This window comes from Odontomachus brunneus, unplaced genomic scaffold, assembly GCF_010583005.1.
Source record: "Odontomachus brunneus isolate Ranch 3 - 2012 unplaced genomic scaffold, Obru_v1 Obru_scaffold_027, whole genome shotgun sequence".
NCBI classification, from domain to species: Eukaryota; Metazoa; Arthropoda; class Insecta; order Hymenoptera; family Formicidae; genus Odontomachus; species Odontomachus brunneus.
The window spans coordinates 2,512,756-2,537,350 of record NW_022639477.1 but is presented as its reverse complement, the minus strand read 5'-3'; the positions used below and the strand labels follow the sequence as shown (position 1 = coordinate 2,537,350).

General features: G+C 46.3%; 1 protein-coding gene across 15 annotated transcripts in view; it reads right to left on the bottom strand.

Annotated features, from left to right (window-relative positions):
- Positions 1 to 24,595, bottom strand: part of LOC116842723 (mRNA decay activator protein ZFP36L3-like) — a 442,334-nt gene that overhangs the window by 65,329 nt on the left and 352,410 nt on the right. For 9 of the 15 annotated variants that reach the window (XM_032812324.1, XM_032812325.1, XM_032812333.1 and 6 more), the window contains one exon: positions 6,919 to 6,930. The exons of 4 other annotated variants lie outside the window; for them this stretch is intronic. In XM_032812324.1, coding sequence (XP_032668215.1) covers positions 6,919 to 6,930 — 12 coding nt within the window. 2 more of the 15 variants (XM_032812331.1, XM_032812332.1) reach the window with 2 other exon arrangements.

Here is a 24,595-nt window from a genome sequence, read left to right as displayed (position 1 = left end):
GCTAATAACCGCTTTCTGGCTTCCGCGATATAATCGATCTGTCGCGGGTGCGCCGACTCCGAAATTGTGCGGCTCGATTAGCTCGATATCAAAGCCGACCGTCCCCGCGGCTAATTACGCGCAATCGAATTCCAAGCGTTGCGCGGGAGAAAGTGGAATTAATTGAAGCGCGGTACTTCTTCCGTTGCGACTTTGTGACGCCGTCCGCGGAAGCGCGACCGAAGCCCGATAAAGTCTCGACAGAACGATAACCGCGATCCTCATGCGATCTGGTAAAATTCATACAACCCCTCACAAAAACGGAATAATAACGGACAGATCGCACGGAGAAACAGCTTGCGCGCGTTTAATTAACTCAGAAGAAACAACACAAAGGACACTTTCGCGAGGCAAGAAGTCGCTAAGACGAATACGCGAAAAATAACGCAGTCGCGCGAAAAGGGCTTGCCACGGCTGAGTACGGCGGTATACGCGAACGCATTCTCGTTCGTAAATTACGACGAGAATAAAAGTAGCTACGACGCCGGGCGACGCAATGGGAGGAAGAGAGGTTACCAGAACGCGTGCCGTGCTCCGTAACTTATGAATTCCGCGTAATTAGGTGGGCAAACAACGGCAGCAGCTGTGCGCGTGGATTTGCTCGCACGAGAGCAGACACGAGAGAGAAGAGAGAGAGAGAGAGAGAGAGAGAGAGAGAGAGAGAGAGAGAGAGAGAGAGAGAGAGAAAGAGAAAGAGAGAGAGAGAGAGTGCGTGCGCGAGAAGACGTAGTTCAAGGCGTGGGGAAGAAAAGAGGACGAAGAACGGATACACAAGGGTGAACGAGGGAAGAACCAGGGGGACGGTCAGAGGGTGAGGCAGGGAAGAGGAGAATAAAGCGGGCGAAACGACAGGGGCGGACGCGCGGGAGCGAAGTGGAAAAAGTCTGCGCGCGCGCGGGGATGGTGGTGGACTCCTAGGTGGAGATAGTGGAGTGGTAGAGGTGTAGGTGGAGGTAGGTGCCTGCGGACGGTGGCGCGACGGCGGGTGAAAAGAGGGTTCAAACTACCTCGGTTCATTTCCATAAATACTGCCGTAGCGACTGTCTGCACAGCTAGCGCGGGTGACCGTTTCCCCGCGGGAGTAGAAGTGGAAAACGAACGAATGTACGGAACGACGACACCGCTAAGACTAGAAACGAGAGGACGGTCGTTCGTTTTGAAGCGCGATTCGATGATACATGCGCGTCAACACATGTGAGAGACACATTTGCGTCTTGGCGAAATTCGACGATAAGAGATAACGGCAAGAACTGGAGAGGCACGGTTCGTTCGCGGAATCAACGAGGTCGGGCAGGGATTAAACGCGGCATTATTCAGACTAAGAGGATTATAGCGAGTCTTCGCAACACTCAATCGCAATCTCCCGCGCAAACCACCCTACTACTCTCTTGCTCCGCTAATGCTCTCCGTCGTGTACGCCCTCTTTAGCTCGCGCTTGTTGTTGCGTGCCGCAACGACGGCAACGACGACGACAACGACGACGGAAGATGTATTAAAAACAGGAATGAGGGAGGAAAGTAAGCGGGGGCGGACAGCCAGCAGAAGCTGAGGCGGAAAAGAGCCGCCTGTTAAATTATCCTTCGCCGCAATTATCGCGTTCCGTCTCGTCTCCTCCGGCTCACTTCGTATTCCACTCTCGAACGTTCTCGAGCTACCTTCTTCTTTCTTTTTCCTTATTTTTTTGCCTCGCCCCCTTCCTCCCTCCATCCATCCTCTCATCCTTCTGCTGCGGCTCTTGGGGCATCTCGAGCCGCAAAGCTCTCTCTCTCTCTCCCCCTCTCTCTCTCTCTCTCTCTCTCTCTCTCTCTCTTCTTGTGGTAAAATCAGAATTGTTGTAAATATCGCCTTTGAGCATAGTTCCCTCCGTTTCCACCCTCCCACGCCTTACCCTCGTTCCGTCGATTAATTGCAACATTTAAAAAGCGCGATCCCACAGCGTCATGCTAATCGACCGCGTTTCGCCGGCTTCTCGCATTTAAATTCACCGCGCGCAGACGAATGTAATTTTAATCCCCTGCAAAGATAAGACTCCGAGTAACGTACGAAGTATCTCGGCTATTTTTTTGTCCGTTTCCCCTTTTTTTTTTTCTGCAACGCGCCCTCCTAGCTTCACTCGCATAAATTGCGCGGCACGTTTTTAATGACAGTGTGTCGAGACCAACGAAATGCAAACGCGTGAAAGTAAAACTTGGCGATTCTTTTTTTCTTTCAGCGGTAGTTTCGCAACTGCGCCGACTACGAAGGGATTAAATTACCGTAAATTTTCTGCCGGTTACCCGGCCGGATTTTAATTTTAATAATACGTCAACGGTTTATCAGGAAACACGAGGCGCGCACTCGTAACTTTGCATAATTCCACTCAAGGAGCCGGAGCGCGATTTTCCCTTCCACGTTCAGTCGACGCTCTTAAATGTCCTTCCTCCGAATAACGAGCAAAAAGCAGCAAACAATACCGCGGCAACCGTGCCGCCTCGTCTCATGCGATGCTTTTAGAAATCGCGAAATAAACAATATACAAGCGCACTGGCAGGATTGTCGCATCCTCTCCACTAGTCGCTTGACACATCGGCCTCAATCGTATTATCCACTTATTCTCGTTACATCGGCTTTGATGGAAATTAGTTCCAATTACGGCGCGCTACTCTGAAATTCAAGTGAAGGCTAAGATCGGGTTGCACGGTGCACTCCGCCAACAGCAACAGGAGATATTTACGACACGGGTAACGCGTCATAACGCCGCGATGCAAATCGAGCGCGCGCGCGCGCACAGCGGTAATCGAAAAGCAACGAGCTGCGAAGTCGCGCTGTTTTTTTCTTAAAACCAACAAAACGGCCGGAACGCGCATGTACGCAGACGTATAAATAGATGGAACTGCAGCGCAGGAGATTGCATATAAAATTTTCAGGAATGCGGCCGAAACGAAGGTTGAAGAAAGAGAACGACAAGAGAGAAGGAACACGAGAATGAAGGAGGAAAGAAGAGAGAAAGAGAGAGAGAGAGAGAGAGAGAGAGAGAGAGAGCGGGAGAGAGCGGACCGCGCGCTTCGCAGCGGCGTTTAAAATTGCGGAAAGAAATTCGGCGATCCGAATATTCGACGCGAACGGCCAATAAATAATAATTCGCACGCTCGCGGGATAATTTGAATCTCGGCCGGCGGAATAACGGGTGGTAATTCGAGCGCGGTGCGAGCGGGCGAGATAGTGAGAGAAAGAGGAGTAACGCGCAATAATTCAAATCCCGGGCAATTTTTCTCAAGCGGAGCGGGTAGGTGCGCCTGGCTATTTGTAATAAGGCAGGTAGAGATGAAGAAGGTCGGCGGAGGAGCAGAGGAGGGCGCAGGGGAGGGCACACGTGCGTGCGAGGGAGAGATAGAGAGCGGACGAAGGAGAGACGAGGATACGGCGCGTTGGTATATACCCCAGGGGTGTGATAGTCGTACGATGTATGGTTATTGGGCGGCTGGCGGCATCGATTCTCACGACGAGGGAGCCACAGATCACCCGGAAACTGAAACTCCCGCCGTACCGACACTCCTGCATCTCCTCCTCGTCCTACGTCTGCCTCCGCCGCCGCCGCCGCCGCTTCCTCTTCGTCTCCTTCCGAAAGCACAACTATCCTCGATGCGCTTCCATTCGTCGACCTCTCTTTCTCTATCTCTATCTCTCTCTCTCACTCTAAATACTTTATTAGGAAGTTATACGATTCCCCCCTCTCCCTCCTACTCCCTCGACGCGCGAACTCGTAATTCCGAAATCGCCGGGCGACCCGTAAAAAACTCAGCATCGCTGCTACGTGATGATTTTGCAGTCGAAAATGCTGGAATAGCGAATAAACTGATCAACGGTGAATTCGCGAAATTTGCGTCGCTTGATTGAACATCCCGTTGTCGCGATAAATTCAGCATGTATTTTGCGCGTTTCCACATCCCTAAATTGAATCGATCGTTTATCTTTCTTCTTTCGCTGGCTTTCGCGGGATCAGTCATATTTTAATCCACGGCCGTGTCACGATTTTCACGCATTCTCTCGTAAATCTCGAAATTAATGCATGTTAATTTTAAATGTATTTAAAGCGCGTGCATTTTCGCGAAATTTCGCGCGTGTGTCGCGACACACGGCAGATAAAGCCGCGCCGGTCCCTAATGCGGCTGTGCAATTTTCCGCCATTCCACGTACAATTCGGCGAAATCTAATCTAATATTGCGCACGATGTAATACCGGGGATATCGAGCCAATTAGATGACAATACGTAATTATTGTGGCGTAATGTTCGCTGCTGTATGCACAATGAAAAGCGAAAAGACTATTTGCGGTCACGCCACGTAAATTTTGCCTCAATAATACGCGTATAAAGCGTTTGCGTGCAAAACGTAACTACCACGATTTTCCGCGTGTGCGGGCTTTAATCGCGGAATGTGTAATTTTTGCGGCAATACTGCCCAGTCTGGTACGTAGTTATATGTTATAAATAATTTTTCATGATCAAACTTTTTACGATTAACGTCAAAAAACACCGCATGAAAATACGTCGATCGGAAACGATCTCTGTCTGGAATCAGGAAAATGGAAACTCGCGTTATTTTTCAATCAATATAATATCTCGGTATACTTTTATCGTATCTTTTGTATCATACTATAGTATATTTAATGGGATAAAATATAAAAAAATAAGATAGTTTTAAAACATCTTTGGGCATTTTGCCGAAATTCGGAAAACGAAACGATTCGGAAAACATATTTTGTTCGATTTCCAAGTAAAATAAGGACTAGGAGAAATATTTGAAAAACTTTGATCCGAAAAAATTTTCTATGCGTGTTTTTTTTTCCTTTTTAATCAAGTTACCGAACGACTTTCTGCAAGCGAGTCGAATTTCCCGGATAAAACCGCGCGAAATAAGAGACCGTATTGGCAAACCCAGCGCGCCGCCCAAATATCGCGCGGACGTATCAACAGCCTGGCGATCGGGCGTATTTCCAAGCCGAGTCCGATGCAACAATCTCACGAAATTCCGAGCTGACGGCCGGTAAACAACGGCGCGACTCTCCCCGGCACGATGCGTACCGCGTAATTCTCGGGGACAATTTGCCGAAATCTAATCTAATATCGCGCTGCGTAACGCCCGGCGGGGATACGAGGTCAATTGCGCGGCAATACCTCCCTCGTGTGCGGCGTTTGTCAACCTTCTCGTGTTTGCGCATCTGTAAGTAATGCGAATGCTTCGCCGAGCGGCGAAGCTGAGGGCTGGATACTGAGGGGGTGCAGCGCGCGACGCAGCCGGCAGAATCGACACGAAGTTTGCGATCGCTCGATCGCTCGTCTCTCCACCATCAAATTGATCCCATCGCCTAATTGCGCATGGCTTCGTCAGACCGTGGCCGGAATCGCCTCGGACCGAGAGGCAATTGGCCGGGACCTGACTTGGCCCGAATCAAACGCCGCTATTGAAATACTTAAGATCGATGTCGATCGATAACGACGGGGTGTCCGCATCGGGGGGATCGTCCGTCTGCCCGCCAACCCCGCGCCCATCGTCTTGTCAGACGCGCCATTGTCTCAGTCTCCAAACGAAGCCGCCGTCAATTGATATCGCCGTGCCGAAAGTTATCGGATATTGATATCGAGCGAAAGGGGGAGCGAGATGGTCGTTTGTAGGTGTATTAATTAGCCGCGGGCCTTGGCTGTGGTAAATGGAATCGCTGGGAATCGCGACGATCGACCGCGCCGGTATTTACCCTCGGCAAACCGACCGACGATGAATTATCGAGACTCGAAGACGTCTCCCTATTTTCGAAAACGGGGAACGGCCAAGGCAAAGAAAGAGAGTCCACAAATAGGGGAAAACGCTCAGTACAGCCGGCACTCGGTGCAGCACTCACCAGTTTCCGACACTCCCTTGCTCGGATCTCATCCAATATCAAAAGAGGATCCTTTAATTATTTATTAATTATTTATCAATTATTATTTACTTATTTGTCCTCTTTTAAATTTCCTCATATACCTTAATACTCGCGCAAGTTCCGGAAACAAGTAGAATGCCGACTAATGGATTAATGGTTTTGCCCTACGTAAAACAAAAGCACTTGTATTGTTACTGATGTAACATTGCGTGGAATACATTACAGTTTAATCGATATCTCAGGCCTGTATATTATCACTTGAAATTTGTTTCACGTGAAATACTCAGATCTGAATGGAGTTAAATCTGATTGTGAGCTTTTTAATCGAATCATATGACATATGTGACATTAACTTCGTAATCGTGATTCAGCTGAAAAATTCACAACTCGAAATTCGATACTGAGTATGTCAGCTGAGGATAATCAAGTTTCAAATACGACTATTAATACCGATCTCAATCATTGAGTACGAAAGGATAGCATGGTATGACGCGATAAAATTTAGAAGAACAAGTTTACACAGCTATTCGCGCCAATCCATTTTGTCGTTTCATTTACGGGATTCGTTATTGATTTACGCCGAAACAAATGGTTCATCAGTTATTAGGTGTTTCCTGTATTAACTTCACGTACGATTACCAAACATTAACTGTATATTCGATCGGTAGGGCAATGTAATTCGGCGCAATTATGGCGTCGTTGATACGCGGCATTCATTAGAACGGGCCATGTACCTGGGCTTCATCAAATATATGTGCATACATGGCGAATGATCAAGTATCTAATTACTAATTGAAGGGAGATGATACATGAAAGCATCGTGTAGTTGCCGCGATATTTTGCCGCGCTAATGTTTATTGCGGCTGTATAACGCAATTTATAGCAAACGATTCGGTCACGTACTTACGTCGCGCCCGTTCGCTACCTTGCCACCGTTCGCATAAAACGATCACTCACGTGTAAGCACTTGGTCGAACATACTTGCGCGCTTACCTGCAACAGAAAATAATCGATGATATCAATACATCGTACGTTTCATTAGGAAATTATAGTATGTTGTGCATTAAATTAGAGGAGCGAAGGAGGGAAACGAAAGGAGGCGCAAACAGACGCGCAAACGATGCGCTCTTTTCAATTCCGTCTCGCGGTAGCTCAAAAAATTACAAAGTCAGGTGCACGTAACGTTACACGTGTGCGCGAAATGCTTCGATATTCAAAGGTAGAATAACTTTTTTTTTTCTTTCGAACGATGATCTGAACTTTCTATTAACTATTACGCTATTTCGTTTACGGCCTTACCCGATACCGTCATGCATGAAATGGCGGACCGGTCTCGTTTGAAAGTCGAGAGGCAAGCCGTTCCAGGAAAAATTCTCGAAGGACTTTCCTTCTTCTCCCTGGCGGATCGCATAAAGGTTACTAACGGAATCACTTAAAGCGAGTATGCAAAAGTTGCGCGGCAACCGGGTACTAGTTCGCGTAGTTTCATTTCGCAACATCGTGGCGCTAACCGTGCTTGAGAAATACGTAGAAATTATTAATAATGTTATCATGACGCGTGTGTACGTTGTATTCCGCTACGTGTTCTTGCGCGCGAGCTCGCGTGCGAGAAAATTCAACAAATAAGCATATTTTCATCGTTAATTATATCCACCTCAATGAGGAAAACTACTTTCCGCAGCGGAAAAGATACACATCTCGAAAGCGTCGATGTTAATATTTCGCTTCAACTTGCATGAAAATCTACAGATTAAAAAGTTTGCAAGAAATTTATTTTCGATGAATTTCGAATACAATCCTCGATTTAACATTTTAACGCGGAGTCGCACCACGCGACGGTCTCTCGTCAAATTTTCGCGAGAGCCGAGATCAAATCGTCTCACACACACACACACACACAGTAACGGTGACCTCAGAGGACACCTCGGGACACCGGTTTCTAGGCTCCCTCGAGTCAGACGGACATACTCCGCGATCGTATCGACACTTCTAATCCCCGAAATGTTCTCGCACACAGTGCGACGTAAACGCGACGCGAGTGCGGACTCAGCAGCGCCGTGCGGCCCCGCGCTATAAAAGCCGCGGTTAACGCCGGGAAATAAAGAAATCCTCCAAGGACCCCTCTCGGCTTTCCGCGCGGCGCGTTAACAGATCGCATAAAGATTACTAATGGAATTCATACGAGCGTATAAAAGTTGCCCTCGGGCGATGCCGGCTGCGAGATGCCGCATCGCGGGAGCAACCGCCGTTGTGCATTAGCGAGTTCGCGCTATCCGCCCCGTTGTGCGCCGCTTACGTGGGGAAATAGTAAAAACCGTAGAAACACACCACCGACGAGAGAGTGCATTTTAGTCGGCGGCGGTAGCAGAGTTCGCCCCAGCGCCGGCTGATTGGGGAAAGCCCCGGGGAGCCGTTTCGTCGTCTTCCTCACCTTCGTCTTTTTGGATTCTTATTCCACGTGCCGAGCCCGGCCACCCACCCAACCACCCAGCCACCCTTCAGCGCCGCACCGTGCGATCGTTTTACGCGCCGACTACACACGAGAAAACGTGTGTAAATGGTGGACGTGAGTCGTCGTAACCACCCAGGTATACTTTTCGCTTGCGCAGGATCCACTGAAAATTTTACAGCGACCCCGAAGAGACCGAGGAGAAGGAGTTAGACATCTGCACTCTCCAGAGAAGGCGGCGCGAAGGGGGTGAGAAAGGGGTGGGAGAGCGACGGGGCGCGGGAAGGCTCGAAGGCAAAAGGCTCGTTCGAATTTTCGTGTCTGCGACGTTTTAATAAATTACGAAAGCTTCGGGCGCACTTTCACGGATAGCTCAACGGGGGATCGTTTACGGCGGCTTCGAAATGAATTTGTTATCGTCGTCGGGCCCGACGGCAAACGTGAACTTTCCGTGTGCGTGTGTTGATCGTGCCAACGTCGAGCGATTACCAAACTTGCTCCCGATAAGTTTCCCGAAAATAACACGAGCAATTCAAACGCGCATACATATATGCATACACACACACACACACGCACGCACGCGTCAAGAATTGGCGCGTATTATATTTATAGTGCAATTCACACCCACACACACACACACCCGGCCTCTTCCGATCTAATTTAAGAAATTATAGCTCCGCAAAATTACAGTTCGCGTTCGCACAATTACGGCGTCGAAGCTCTTGCGATAACAATGAGAACGAACTCGACTGGATGTTGTCTCTTTAATACTGCCAATTGCTTTCAATCGCCGATCAAACGTCGGCAGATAACGCTACTATATCGACGCGATCGAAAGAGGAAGAACGCCGCGGCGAAAAATTAGAACCGTCCTCTATCGAGTCGCGATGTAATCCCACTTTTTTACGGTACACATTCTCCAGACATACCAATTATGCGATTAAAAGTGCAAACGCCGCCTCGCGAAATTACCCATTCTATCGCGGAGTAATCCGTGTTTACGGCGCACGTTTCCACGGCCGTACTAATTACACAGATAATCCTAAGTTCGGTGAAACTTGAATTATCTAATTGCGTTGCTACAGATCAGCCCGTTTGTTATGCTCTTTCGGACGACTCCTGCGGTCGCTGATCGTGGATTTCGCAAGAGAGCATTCGCGTGACCCAAATACACAAATGACGCTCTCCGTCCAATCCGCGTTATCGGCTCGCACGCGATAACGCACACTTCTTGCACGCCAACGTGTTATCACATCAGCGAGTCGCATACGTAATCGCGGCAATGGCCAGCTCATTTGCACGAGATGGACCGATCGAAATCGCTACCTCGGACGTGATAATGCCGACAGAAGTAAATAATTTAGGGCCTGCCAGCTCTAGTCAATTCCGCGCGTTCCTATCGAGCAGCAATTAGCGGAAGATCGGGCGACATGGCCCTGAATGAGAGAGGAGACGGTCTGAGAGAAACGCAGACCGCCGTCTGGATCCGAGTTATTTTTCCCGTATTTCCGGGCGACTTTTATGAGGCCGGGGGCCGCTTCATCGTACCACCCTTAATACCCACTTTCTCGATCGATCCCTTCCTAACACAACCCGCGCCGATACGGCCATTGTGTGTGTGCTCCAGAGTTATAATAATCTTCTTAGTCGTTTAATTAAGTGACGGCGTCGTATAAATCTCGAGCAATCGTTCCCGAATCGGAGGTCGAGATATCTGCTTGCGATCACGTTGAACGTGCTCGAATCGAATTTTTAATCCTACTTTCGAGACCTGCACTTTCTCCTAACATCTGTTTATTCTAAAGAATCGAGCTAAAATTTTATCTCACTTTCGATCTCAATACTTCCATTTAACGCCCACTTTGATATATCAACATTTTTTTATTTGAGTGGCATTTTGTGTATTTTCTGCCATTTAGAGACGTCTAGTAGGACTTTAGTTTCCATGCCATGTGTGTTTAAACACACTGTTCCCTCTGAATACATATATATTGGAAAGTTCAGGTCGACAGTACAGCTAAAGTTTCGACTCGTGTGAGTATATGTTTAACTAAAACAATAAAAAATAAGAGCCTTACTCAGAGTCTTTAAATGGCAGAAAGCGTACAAAATGCCAATTGTAGATTCTAAGGAAGGACTCTCAACAAAACTTAATAGAGTAGCTTAAGTAAACTCAAAAGAGGTAGATATAGGTTTCAGAATATCATAGGTAGGCGTTAGATGAGAATATTGAGGTCAAAAATAGAATGAAAATTTCGACTCAGATATGCATCTTGCGCTACTAAAAAAAACCGACGATAAACGAACGGATTTATTGCGCGTCTGAATATGTTTTAAGGCCAAAACTGGTCCGCTAATACTTCAAAACAGTCGTTTATATCGGTATACATAGAGCGTTTCTACTTCCTCTCTCGATATTATATCGCGTTCATCTTGTCACGATAATCCTCGAATAAGGGCTAGGCATAAAAAGTGACTTAACGTAAGCCGGATAGAAGTGACACGACGTGGAAGGAGTATAGAGACAACCTCCTCCTTTTCGACGGGAAAAAATCGCGCATTTTTTCATACTTACCAAACGGCCGCTCCTTCTCATGGCGATAAGGAGCCATGGTATCGCGCGACATAACTCAAACGGACGGTGATCCGATCCGCGCGAAAATACGTTCGATGATGCAATAATAGCGCGATAAATATACCGAAGGGCAAAACCGGCGCACGATGGCAACGATCGATTTAGTCGCGAGAAAGAAAGAGAGAAGGAGAGGAAAGACAAATAGCTTAAAAAATCTCTTTGTTCGCGCTATTTCAATAAATCTCTTTGTTTCGCTCCCCGCCGCATGACGACCAATTCCGGTTGGCGCTCTCGACTGTGACGAACGTAGTTTCGGAACCCGACGAGCCCCATTTCGGTTGCATCGCGACGCCAGATATCGTAATGACGGTACGCACGAATGGCGAGGAAGTCGCTATTGAGATTCGCACAGGAAAGGCAAACGAAACAAACGGGACGCGCAATGTTGACCTGAGAGAGCGAGTCGGAGCGAGTGAGAAAAACACACGAAAGCGAGATAACGCCCTGATTTAATTGACATATTGGCAGTAAAATTTTTTTAATTTTACGGCACTTTTTTAAATTCCTCAAATTTTTGTTTTTAAAGATATTCTTGTTTGATTTTGAAAAAACGAGCAGTCTTTAAGAAAAATGCATTCGAAAATGGTGAAAGATACAATTTTATTCAAACAATAAGATAATTTTGCGACTCTTGGAATGACTTCACAAGAAAAAATCCGTTGGATTTAGATCAGGAGATCGAGGTGACCAAGAAATAAGTCCTCGTCAGATAATAATCAAAAGATAGATTTAAAATTGTAATTAATTAATTATCTGATTATTATGTGACGAAGACTTATCTCTTGGCGATCTCCTGATCTAAATCTAATGGATTTTTTCTTTTTGGGACCATTTCATTGGTCGTCCTTTTTGGGACCATTTCGTGAAATTATTATCTTATCGTTTAAATAAAATTTTATCCTAACATCATTCTAACGGTTTTTGCTTAGTATAAAAATAATGCAAAGATTATCAAAATCCGCTAAACATAAAAATTATTTTTAGAAAATTCTTTTTAGATTCTAACTTAGATTCTAACGAATAGCTCAGCAAGAGTGCGCTGTAGGAAAAAAAATTTACATGAACTTATAGGCTTATTTTTATCTGATTTACACGCCTCTAAGAGATTGTCCACCTTTAGCGAAACACCCTCTATATATGTATATATATACACACACATATATGTGTGTTTGTATATGCTGCTCTAACACACACATGCACACACATTCGTATGAATCTATAACCTTAATATCAATACGATTGTTAGAGCTCAAGGACGAAATATTACGAGTGGCTTGAGCTCGAAGAAAGGAGGAATCGAGCGAGCGAGCAAGCTACGAAAAGATGCGGCGAGTAAACGAGAAGAGGGGTAAGAGGAAAAAATTGCGAAAATAGGGTAATGTGAGACGGGGAAAGAAAAAGAGAGAGAAATACGAGACGGGGAGTAGCTCCCTCCTTTTCGACAGGGCGGGAGAGAGACGGAAGAGAAAAGGGGAAGAGTTTTGGGAGGGTGCGGAGGTGGCATAAAAGCGAGTAGTGGAAATCCGGACTGGCTGAAAGGAGCGATGCGGGATTACGAAAGGATTTATTTGAGATTTTCTGCTGCCGCTATACTGCCGCCGCCGCCGTCACCGCCGCTGCCACCGTCGTTGCCGTGGCGGTACTGCAACAACTCGGCTCGGTTTGGTGTACAAATAACAAAAAAATAGAGAGCCGCGGCATAGCGGCGGCGAGAGCGTAGAAAAAGAAGGATGGCTCTCTGCGAGCAGTCACTAGGGCGAGCAATAAAATCATGTCGATTGGCGTATCGAAATAGCATGTCACGACGTTGCATTTGCTCGTACGCTCAGTTCAACGAATGCCTTAACAACATTTGACAGATCGACAGTCGCTAAAAACTTTTGACTAGTCACATTCGTTCCTAGCTATGCGTTTCTCATCACTGGTATCTAGAAAGCACATTTCCGGTTTCTGAATTGATCAACAATAATGAGAACAAGTGTAAGAAACGACTCTCGACACGTCGCGGCAAGCACTGGTATATCGGGAAACGAGAAGATTATTCACTAATAATATACTTATGATACATCCTCGCGATCGCTATTTTCGACATATTCGATATTTATTTCCGCACGACACTCACTTTCGACAGGCAAATATGCGTAAAATGCGGAATGATATTGTTCAATATGTTAATAATGGCTGCTCTTAAAAAGATCCAAATGCAAAATGACAATTAATCACGTCGCCGACAAATAGCGCCATGACATGGACGATGTCACACTCTCTGTACATCGCTCTCTTTCTCTCTCTTGCTACCGCCCAAGATTCGGCGTATATCTCTGGCGCGTCATATTATCTATCTATCTCTCTGAATATTACGGCATTTCTAACTCTCGATTAATAAATCCGACAATCGTCCGATTCTGTTACTACTTGAGTGAGACGAAGATAATAATGACAGACGGGAGGCGACGAGCACCGGTCGTATATATCGAGAAACGAGAAGATTATTCACTAGTAATGGTACTTATGATACGTTCCGACGATCGCACAGCGCTGCTTCGGCACTCCCGATACTTATTTTCGCACGGGACTCATTTTCGACAGCAAAGGACGCGTAAAACACGGAGCGGTATCGATGATGGTTGCTCGGCGCGAAAAGGTCGAAATTTAAGATGGCCGCACAATTGATCACGTATGCCGAAAGTTGGCGTCACGACGTGAACGATTGATGCGCGATCCGCTTTAGTGGGTATCTCTCTTTCTCTCTCTCACTAACCGAACGACTCTACCTGCCGAGATTTGGCGCCGCCTATAGTTTTGGCTTCGTCTTATCTTTCTCTTTCCCTCTGATTATCACCAAATCTCTAATTTTCGATTAATAAAACCGACGATCGTCCGATTCTATTACCACCTGAGTGAATGAATGATACTTACAAGAGTAAAAGACGTCGACTCGACACGTCGTGACAAGGTTACATTGATAAACGAGGAGATCGCTCCCAAATAACGTGCTCGATACGTCCTGATGATCGCACGATCGCTATTTCGACACTTCCGACACTTATTTCCACGCGAGACTCACTTTCGACAGGCAAAAGACGCGTAAAATGCGGAGCGATATCGGTCGATGTGTCACTGGCGGTTGCCCGACGCGAAAGAATCTAAGATGGCGGCGCAATTGGTAATTCGCGCCACGATGTGAAGTCGCCGCGTTCCCGCAACAATGCCCTCTTTGCACTCTCTACAGTTCCGCAATATGATAGGTCGATCTATTCGATAGATCAATAGTTGCGGAAGATTTTCGACTACAGCTACATTTGTTTCTAACTATACGTTTCTCATCATTGTTAATTAATCCCCAAAACACATTCTCGCTTTCTGAATTAATCAAGAGTCATAAGAAATGCATGACTAGATGCGGATACAGCTGAAAGCCTCTTAGTAATTATTAATATATATAAAGTGAGACATCCGCGGGACTAAGTACGTAAATTGGACTGCTCCGTATCGTGTATATTGCTATTGTATATTTGCCATTGTATATTTGCTAAAAACAAAACCGCGTTCAGCTCTTCTTTCTGTTCAGTAATTTTGAATCTAACGTCGAATTTCGCGCAAATAAAATCTATCTAACGATATCAGTTTTTTAAACTTCAATAACTGTCATTTCACACACGTTTGTATGTTGCGAAGCAAACTCCCTCGCTCTCCCATGCTGCCGCTTTAGTTATTTCAAAAGCGTGCGCAGACTTCCCGTTATTTTATTTCTTCCTTTTTCTTTTTCTCTCCTCTCTGTATCCTGCGCGCAAGAGATTTAAACAACTGGTTCGCTTTCTCCAAGAGAGAAGAATATTGATGTATTTGTAATATATTCCTATTATTTTTTTGAATGTCCTTTGTATAGTACCACTACGCCAATGAAAAATTCATCGTCAAATTTTTACTGTCTCCCGGCGACGTGACATATTTACTTTATCACATATTTTCCAGCGTGACGGCAGTTATTGAATTTTGAACACGAAGGCTTAACTTTTGCGCAAAATGGACCGTCGAAACTGAAAGGCCCGGCAAACTCCCATCACCGATGATGACGACGACGACGACGACAACGGACCGTTCGAAGATGGAAATGCTCGTCAAAGATGAGCTATCGTCGTCGGCCGTAGTGCCTTCGTTATAATCTCGCGCGGACGAAAGTTTCGTACTATCGAAAATACGTCAAGGCATATCGGGGACTCGAACGAGATGGCGTCGTCGTTACAGCGGAACTAGCAGCCCGCCGCGCGACGCCGCAATTAGTTTCGTTCCCTTTCCGCGTTCTCTCGCCTGTCGACTTCGATCTTTTTGCCCCATCTTACGCGAGCAACCGCGAAGACACCGAGCAGAAAATGACGAAGGACTAACGAGAAAAATTAAACGACCGTCACGTCGCAAGTCGAAAACGTTGCAGCCGCCGATGCCGCTGTCGTCGAATCCCGTGCTTTTATTGGTATTCCATATTCCGCGATCGACCGATCGAACGACACTTAAACCACGATGATGTAACCACGCAGTACTCAAAATACTTGAATTTTCGAGGCAATTTTCGAGGGCCTACTATCTTTCTCTTGTCTCTCCCATTCGTCCCGGGTTGACCGTACACTAAGAAAAAATACTTGAAAATTTATTTTATGAGTTATAAAGCTTATTTCTGAGAAATAGAGTTTCTATAAAATAAACTTTATAAATAAATAAACTCACAAATAAATTTTCAAATATCTTTTCTTCGGTCTACGATTGACGATCTCTGTGTTCAGTTTCAGGACCATCAACTTTATAAGACTCTCCTTAATTCATATTATGCATATTATATTTATATATAATATATATATATATATATATATATAATGTTTTTCTATCTATGCTATCAACACATTTATATTTTATAATTACAACGATAAAACACTAGTTTCAGTAATTTTCCTGAAATGAAGAAAAGTTCCACAGATCTTATAAAATTGGCGAACCTGAGGCTAAACGCCGCGACGTCAGTCGAAAGGCTCGACAGATGAGGGAAGGAGAAGAAAATATACGTAAACCTTGAGAATCATCTCGAGAATTGCCTCGAAAGTACAAGTATTCCAAGTACTGATGTAACGCGATCGATTCCTTCATAAAGCAAATGCAACTTCAAAAATGACAAACTGACATATTAATGGTGGTGATGTATCACGAGATTTTGCCTAACAAGGCGAACTCGCGCAAAACATTATCGGCGGTACTTGATCTTTTCCATAGGAAAGTTTTGGGGGATGACTAATGACCCTTAGATAGCACTCGCCTCGTAGCGCGCCGAAGACGGCCGTGGGTTTATTAAGCACTGCATATATTCCCCGTTAACCGGTAAGGTAATGGTAGTTAAGTACTAGATCCATGTCATAAATTAGTTAAGTGGCGCACCACATGACTACCAAATCGCTCGACGCGACTACTATCGACTCGTGTTACCTCCGAAGACGTCTCGTAGACGCGCTAGTCAATACTCGATAATGCAAATTCCCGTAAGATCAAATGACAAAGCTGCGATTGTTAAACGGAACGCATAACCGATTATTGAATGTCAACGTTTTTGCACTGAAACATGGGCAAGCACAGGATCACATGTGTTTGTATTTTCTTTCAAAGAACTTCCTAAACTGATGTAATAAAAGTAAGGTGACCAGACGTCCCGATTTTTCACCCTTTGTCCCGAATTTTTTCAAGTGCTATTCGAGACACCGATTTGTCATTTTCAATGATCAAATAATTTTGGGATCTTTTTACCCCCTTTTCCCCGCTTCATACATTTATGAAGTGTCCCAAATTCAGGACTGGAAAATCTGGTCACCTTACATATACCGCGAGGAACAAGAAGATTACTTACAAATGACGTCTTCACGATACGCCCCGGCGATACGCACATTGCTATTCTCGACACTCCCGAGACTTATTTCCGCGCAAGACTTATTTTCGACGGGTTAAAGACGCGTAAAATGGGAAACGATGTCGATCGATGTGTCCACGGCGGTTGCTCGATGCAGAAAGATCGAGAATCAAGATGGTCGATTGTTGAATCGCGCTAAAAATATACGCCAATATGTAAACGGCGCCGCGGCCGAAAAGAACACGCTCTATGAGATACTTCTTTCTCCATATCTCTTTTCATAACAAGCTGACGCAATCGCCCGAATATCCCGCATCTCTCTCTCTTTCTCTCTGATTGTCATCGCATTTCTAATCCCCATTCAATAAATCCGACCATCGCCCGATTCTATTGCTACTTGAGCGAGTCAATGTTTTTAGCAAATGTAAGGGACGTCGGCGCGACACGTCGCGACAAGCACCGGCTGCATATACCGCGAGAAGAAACGAGAAGATTACTTACAAATAACGTCTTCACGATACGCCCCGGCAATCGCACATCGCTATTCTCAACATTCCCGAGACTTATTAACGCGCGAGACTCACTTTCGACGGATAAAAGACGCGAGAAACGCGGAGCGATGTGGATCGATGTGTGCCCGTGGCTGCTGCTTGGCGCGAAAAGATCGAGCATAGATTGAATAACCACGATGACAACCTGTAGTGCGAAACGAACGCGATTGGTCTAGAATGGTTAAGGCGTCCGCCGTAGATCGCGACGTTGTAGACGCGCGACCTCGTTCGCATCACTGGCACGTTCACATTCATGCATTTTTGACACTTTCGGCGCGCTAATGAACTTTTAGTGTACGTGATTGACAGCGCGCGCGTCTACAATCTTTTCATGCCGAGCAACTGCTATGAATACAACGCTCCGTATTCCATACGTCTTTCGCTTGTGTTTTGTGAATCTCCTGCGGAAATAAGTATTAGAGTGCCGAAAACAACGACATGCGGTCGTCAGGACATATCGTATATACATTATTACGGAGTAATCTCCCTCTCTTCTCGACACATACAGCTAAGGCGACCAGACGTCCTGATTTTTCACTCTTTGTCCCGAATTTTTTCGAGTGCTATTCGGGACACCGATTTGTCATCATTTTCAATGATTGTCAAATAATTTTCGGATCTTTTTATCCCCCTCCCCCCGCTTCACACATTTATGAAGTGTCCCGAATTCAAAGCTGGGAAATCTAGTCACTTTAAATAAAAGTTACACTGAAATAAAATATACTTGTTTTACTTCTATCTCATTGTTTCAGTGTACACCTGTTCAGAAAGTTCTACGAAAAAAACAGGCCTCACGACTTTCCCCTGTCAATTCTGAGTCAAAATTTTCGTTCTTTCGGTTGAAATTACTTATAATCTCTAGTTGAGAGCATAATAAATTGCAGATTTGTATGCACAGACTATTATTCGGTTTTGCAGTTCAATTTTTCTTGGATGAAATAAACGCACGCACGCGTACAAGTTAGGTTGACGAGTAATCATAAATTCTAGAAGTTATTATTTGTCAAATTACGATTTATCAATAGATTTTAAACGCTAAATTTTGATTCGAACATCCTTCTATTCTCGATAAATTCATTATTTTATACACACACCTGGCAATGCACGATGTATCGCAATCCGCCTCCTACGTCCTGGTTTCCCGTCCCAGCATCCTGACACTCAACGGCTTCACCGTGGCACTCGGAACATTGACACTCGCGTGGATCCGACCGGCGTATTCATAACGCGGAGTCGATAAGAAAACTAGGTTGAGTATTTCAAGAGTCGACATAATATTTTAATCATTCGACGCACCGATACACGTACGCCGCGGCGCGAAGATCAGGTGTATTATGTTCGTCACTTGTCGGCTCGCGTCGTAATCACTCGGCGGCGGAGAAAGCTCGAGTATACTACGCGATAAGCAAAAAATGCTGCGTCTCTCTCGCGTATCAACAGCCGCCGTCGCCATGGCAACACAACACTGCTGGAGTGCCCGGCACGTCTTCGAGCCGCATTGTGTGTCTCGCGAATCAGTACACGGTCAAACTAATCTTCATGCGTCTCGAATATTCTCGAATATTCTCCCGAGTGTTTCATTATTAATGGCTCTTCACGCGAATTATAATTAACACATCGATGCACATACACCGCGATACGAAGGCGCGCGCGTAGGTTATGTTCGTCACTCGCGTTGTACTCACCCGGAGAAAGTTCTCGAGAGTATAGCGTGATAGGCAAAAATTGCTGTGTCTCTTTCGACTATCACCGGCTTCCGTCGCCGTGATAACAACATGGCCCGTGACAACAAAGCCCGGACCTCTCCGGATCAAAATGTCTCGAGAATTTTGTAAACAAACAACTTAACCGAACTTTCACGCGTTGCGCATTCTTCCGAGCGTCTCATTGTGTTTCGAGTCGCGGAGGGCGACACATATCGGCGCGTACGTGTGGCGATGAGTTACAATTTTCGTCGAGTGATTAAATATTCATTGAATGTCGAGATTTAGACCGGGTTGACATCGCGTTATTAGCACGTATTTCTCCGGTCGAATCGCGTCGACGCGAGTGTCAGTGTCAATGTCAGTGTCACGATGAAGCAGTCAGAATACTGGAGAATGCAGGATGCCACAATGTTGGTAACGATACACCGGACTTTTCTAAGAGAGATGTGTCAGACCATTATTACACAAGTTTCTATTTTTAACGGACGTTTGACAAACTGGAAATAAAGATATTCGAGTGGAGATTTAGGTCGGCAACAAAAATCTTCGATAACGTTAAACTAATCTTTGCACGTCATGTACTCTTTCAAGCATCTGATTATATTTCGAGACGGAAGATGGCATGCCTGCGCTTAAATCAAGCGGCTATTCTCATCGGGTGATTCGATATTCATTGACTCTTGAAATTTGAACTGAGTTCCCGTCGCTATCGCGCTATTAACACGTATTTCGCCGATCGAATGGTATTTACGCGAGTGTCAGTGTTAGTGCCAGTAGCAGCTGGATAACGACGAAGCAGCCAGGAATCAGAATGCTGAGTCAAAGAGTCAGAACAAAAGGCGACAGACAGCAGCGGGGTGCGGACAACAATCGTCATATATTTTCAAGTATGCCAAATCATTTATTATGCACGATACTTCTGTTTTTGACTTTCTGAGAATAAGCAGATACCCGAGTCGAAATTTAGATCAGCATTCATAGTTTGCCATCACCTTAGAAATATTAATAACTTTTTGAATCTTTGATTATTTATCAATCTAATCTAACCCAACCTAAACTACACTTGTACTTGGCTTCTACCATAAAAAATATTAATACAGATAACCAAGCAACAGTTCATGAATACGAATGTGCTTTAAACAAAGTTATAAATAATAAACTATGAATACTGGTCTTAGAATCTAATGTAAATCTCTCACAAGTGTCTAATTTATTTTTTAAGTCCAATAATGCTTTTTAAGTCGTGATTCTCTCGTCTTGTCTGTCGAAGCTTCTCTTCACTTGTGCTTATCACCAAATTTTGAACTAAATTTCAATTTAAGTTTCTAATAGAACATAGCATTATTGGGCACTTGCAGCTTTCTTATCAGCTTTTTTAAGAGCTTACATTCCAAACTTCAACACCAGAAGAAAAAAAAATATATTTTATGAGAATAAGAATGTATTGCTTTTTTTTATTTCCCCATTTATTCATTATTCTTTATTAAATTTTTAATATTTGATTATCTCGCACAATCTATTTGTAACTGAATAAGTTATACAATTAGATAGCAATACGCTGAGTAATTTATATAATTAAATTATAATAATATATCGCTGACTGAAATTATGTACAAAGATTAAATAAACGCGTGGAATACTGAGATAATGAAATATTGAAAAACAATTTGAAAGAATATCTTCTTATAAGAAGAAACATCAAGGTAGGACAATAGTTTGTACAGTATATTTCAAGTTTCTCCATTAATTCTTCGAGTTCAATGGAATTTGCAGGATTAATGTAGAACGAAATTTTCGACTCGGGATATAACGTTTAACGACCTGCCAAAAGTTTCTCAAAGCGTTTTCTGATTATTTGGAAGTAGCCGACAGGGAAATCGGACTTTTCGTTTGGGAGGCAAGTTACGTCAAATTATTCTCGACATACTAAGTAAACACACTCGTCGCCAAAACATTGAGCCAAGTCAAGTCGACTCGCTTAATAGCTCGCCATAGTTAAGACAGGTGGATAAGCGTGATTCTCAAACCTCGAATAATATTACGAGCGATGACATTCACTCCGGCGTCGCCGACGACGACATTTGCAGTTAGGGCAAGTAGAGAGTAAAGCACGACGCATTAGTCGGCAAGCAGGCGCGGGACTCATCCGCGCGGTGCGCCAACTTCGAAACAACGATTATTATCTGCATACCGAGATGTATGTATATTAGTTGGAGCAGCTACCGAACTGCCGACGCTAATAAAACCGGTGCAGGTGCAACCGCCGCGTTTGCGCGTGCACTGCATATCGTCACCGCAGCAATTAATAATCATTACATTAGGCGGGCGGTTCTCTCGCATACCGAACTACCCGCCACCTTGTAATCTATCTAGTCGCAAATCCCCGGGGACGCGAGAACAGAGGTGAGACGTCCCGAACTTATGGGGTTATTAGGCGCCTTATTCCCAAGAGTGATATCCGAATAGCGAACGAAATATTCGCGAGCTCGCTTAATCAGTTGCGGTGCGCGCGACAACAGACTAAAATCGTGTCCTTTTTTTTCTTCACGTTACTTTATCAATTCGGAGTTTATTTGCTGCGCGTGTGTGTGTGAATAATATCTCGTCGCGAGTCGTAACGGGGAAATTAGTCTCATCGGCGCGGAACTTTGCAAATGGGTACGCTCTCTCCTCGATTTAAATGTTTTTAGTGCGCGGCCATATGGCTCAGCTGGAAACGAGAGGATTAATAGAGGAGCGGCGGTCCTGCGCGCGTAGTAAAAGTCCTTACGACACCGATAAATCGAAGCGTCCCTCACCCTCACACCATACTTTACCGCACCGACGTAATCTTTCCGAAAGACGACGCGACGATAGTACGACACGATCGGCATCCCAAAATTGCGAAACTCATATCGTGATTGATATTCCAATCGCGTCCACGATGTAACTGATCATCTGTCGCCGCCTCTCGGTAATTGCATCTGGCTTTGCGACACCGTGGCTGTAATTCAATACCTGACACGCTCGCTCTTAATAGAACACGAACTCTCGGAGGTAGAGAGAGACGGGTAGTACGATACGACTCACACCGTTGCGACTAGTCGAACTTGGCGTCGCGAAAAAAGTGCCTTGATACCGCGATCTAATACCGCGAACGACCAAGCCGGGCAGAACGATACACGACGACAACGCATTATGGGTGGGTGATCCCAAAAAGAGGGAAAGAACTGTAAACCTTTAATGAGATTTAACATCCTCGCCCTCCAGCTGCTGTTGGGTTTATCCCCTAATCCCTTAAGCTGACTTTACTCACTGAAGACCAATTTAGTAAAAGAGATTAATGCATTTGACTGACTTATACCGTTCTCTTTTCTTTTCTCCAAAGGAGTTTAAAACGTCCTGCAGATGCGTCGCCTCGACACTTCTGAAATGAATGTAAACAAACAACGATACGAGCAACGATATTCGTTAATCCCAATTACAGTGTTGGCTGCACGCCGAGTAGGTTCGCAGTCGATGCTTTATCCTGGTATAACTCTTTTGATGAACGTCGACAAAGAGACTCGGGCATCGCGATCAATCTCTAATCAAACCGGCGCGATCGCCGAGACACGACGTGGCGGCGACGGCGGCAGCAGCAGCGGCGACGGTGGCGTCTGCCCCCGGACGGTCGCGCGCGCCTAACCGTCCTATCGCCGCCTCTCTCTCTCTCTCTCTCTCTCTCTCTTTTCCACCGCCGGGCGTTTCCGTTCCTCGGAACTCGCGTGCAACCGCGAACGCCCGGGGAAACCCTCCGGCGTTTTATACGACCGGCCAGGCGCCAGGACGGCTGCTCCGAGTCGCGGAAGTCGTCGCGCTGGCGGTTTTCTCTCCATAAGTAGACACACGCTCTTGCCCGTGCTCGCAAGACCGCGTACTCGTCGTCGTCGTCGTCGTCGGTGCACCCACCAACGTCCCCTTCCTGTTAGCCACCTACTCAGCTCACCCCATTGCGGCCCTTTTTCGCAACAACGTCCGCGTCGTCCGAGGTCGTTCCGCGACGACGAGCAGAGCAGAACCGAGGGGGACAAATCGTTCGCGGGAGAAGCGTGATCGTTAATGGTCGCGGACGAAAGTCGCCGGGCGCCACAGCGCTCAGCTGATGCCCACCCAACTCGAGGGGCCACCCACCCGGCGCGCCGAATATGCCATCCGGTACATAGACCGCATACGCCGCATACAGACGCGTGCCAATTCGCGCGGTCACCTTCGCTCACCGGAGCGCACTAAGAAGTTCCGTCCAACACAGCGTTTCCAGGGGGGACGATTAAAGGGAGTCGACCTCTGTACGACACACGAGAGCTCGGGTTATCAAATGGGAGTACGCGACGGACAGTTAGGCAAACGCGTGTGTCTGTGTGAGCATGAGGGTCGTGTGGGCTTCCACGGCTACGCGCGCGTGTTTGTATTGGCGAAGGCAATACGTGTAGGGGCGGGCTGCATCGTGTGCGGGCACGCTGAGACGAAAGAGGGTGGTACTGAGGGCGAGGGTGGCAGAGGGTGGCAGAGGGTGGCAGAGGGTGGCAGAGGGTGGCGGTCGTCCGCAAGAGGGGTGCGGGCGGCGGGCAATAGTCGGAGTGGCGCCGCGACTCCCGTGACGTCTGTCGGCGCGTCGGCCAATCAATAGCATCCCCATGGCAACCACAGATAACATCGGACACACACTGTGCCGCACAACCAAGCCGCCTTCGGGCACTCGGTACTTCCTTCCACTGATGCCTGAGCGAAAGGCCGACGGCGAAGAAGCGCGATTCGGCCACCAAGCGGATAGAGGCTCTCTCTATATCGGAAAGATTTCGCCGCGAAAGCACGCCGAAACCACCCCCTCAGAGATATCCCAAATCGCCAGCGCGCGCCTCCACACGCCAGTCGCCTTCTTCGTATGTTCTCTCGTCTCTCTGTTCGCCTGTCGTTCCCTTCTGCCTCCCGAGCTTTTTCTTCTTCCGTTCTCGCGTCTCTCCTTCCGCTCTGGCCTTTGTCCCTCTTTCGATCCCACGCGATCGGCCTCGCGTCCAACGTTTTGAAACCGTTCTCTCGCGCACCCTCCGTGTCTCTGTCTCCCGGTGTCTGTGAACCTCTCTAGCGAATGCCACTACCCTCTTTAACGAGAAAGCTCTATCCTCGTCTCTTTTTCTCTGAACGGACTCTAACGTCACGTCGGACTATCGGCGTATCGCTCGACAACCCTCTACGGCGCTCGTTCGACGGTTTTCGAGCACAATTCTGCATTTACCGCGGTGTTATCGGGGCCGCTTCTTCTTCCACGTACAACGCTCGTTCCGTTCACCTTGGCGTCGAGTGCCGGATTGAAAAGCAACGGAGCGTGGCGCGCGTGAAATCGCGGACCCGATCGTGAAGACTCGCTCCGCTGGCTCTCTCTCTTTCCTCCCTCCCCGCTCTCCCCCCCCC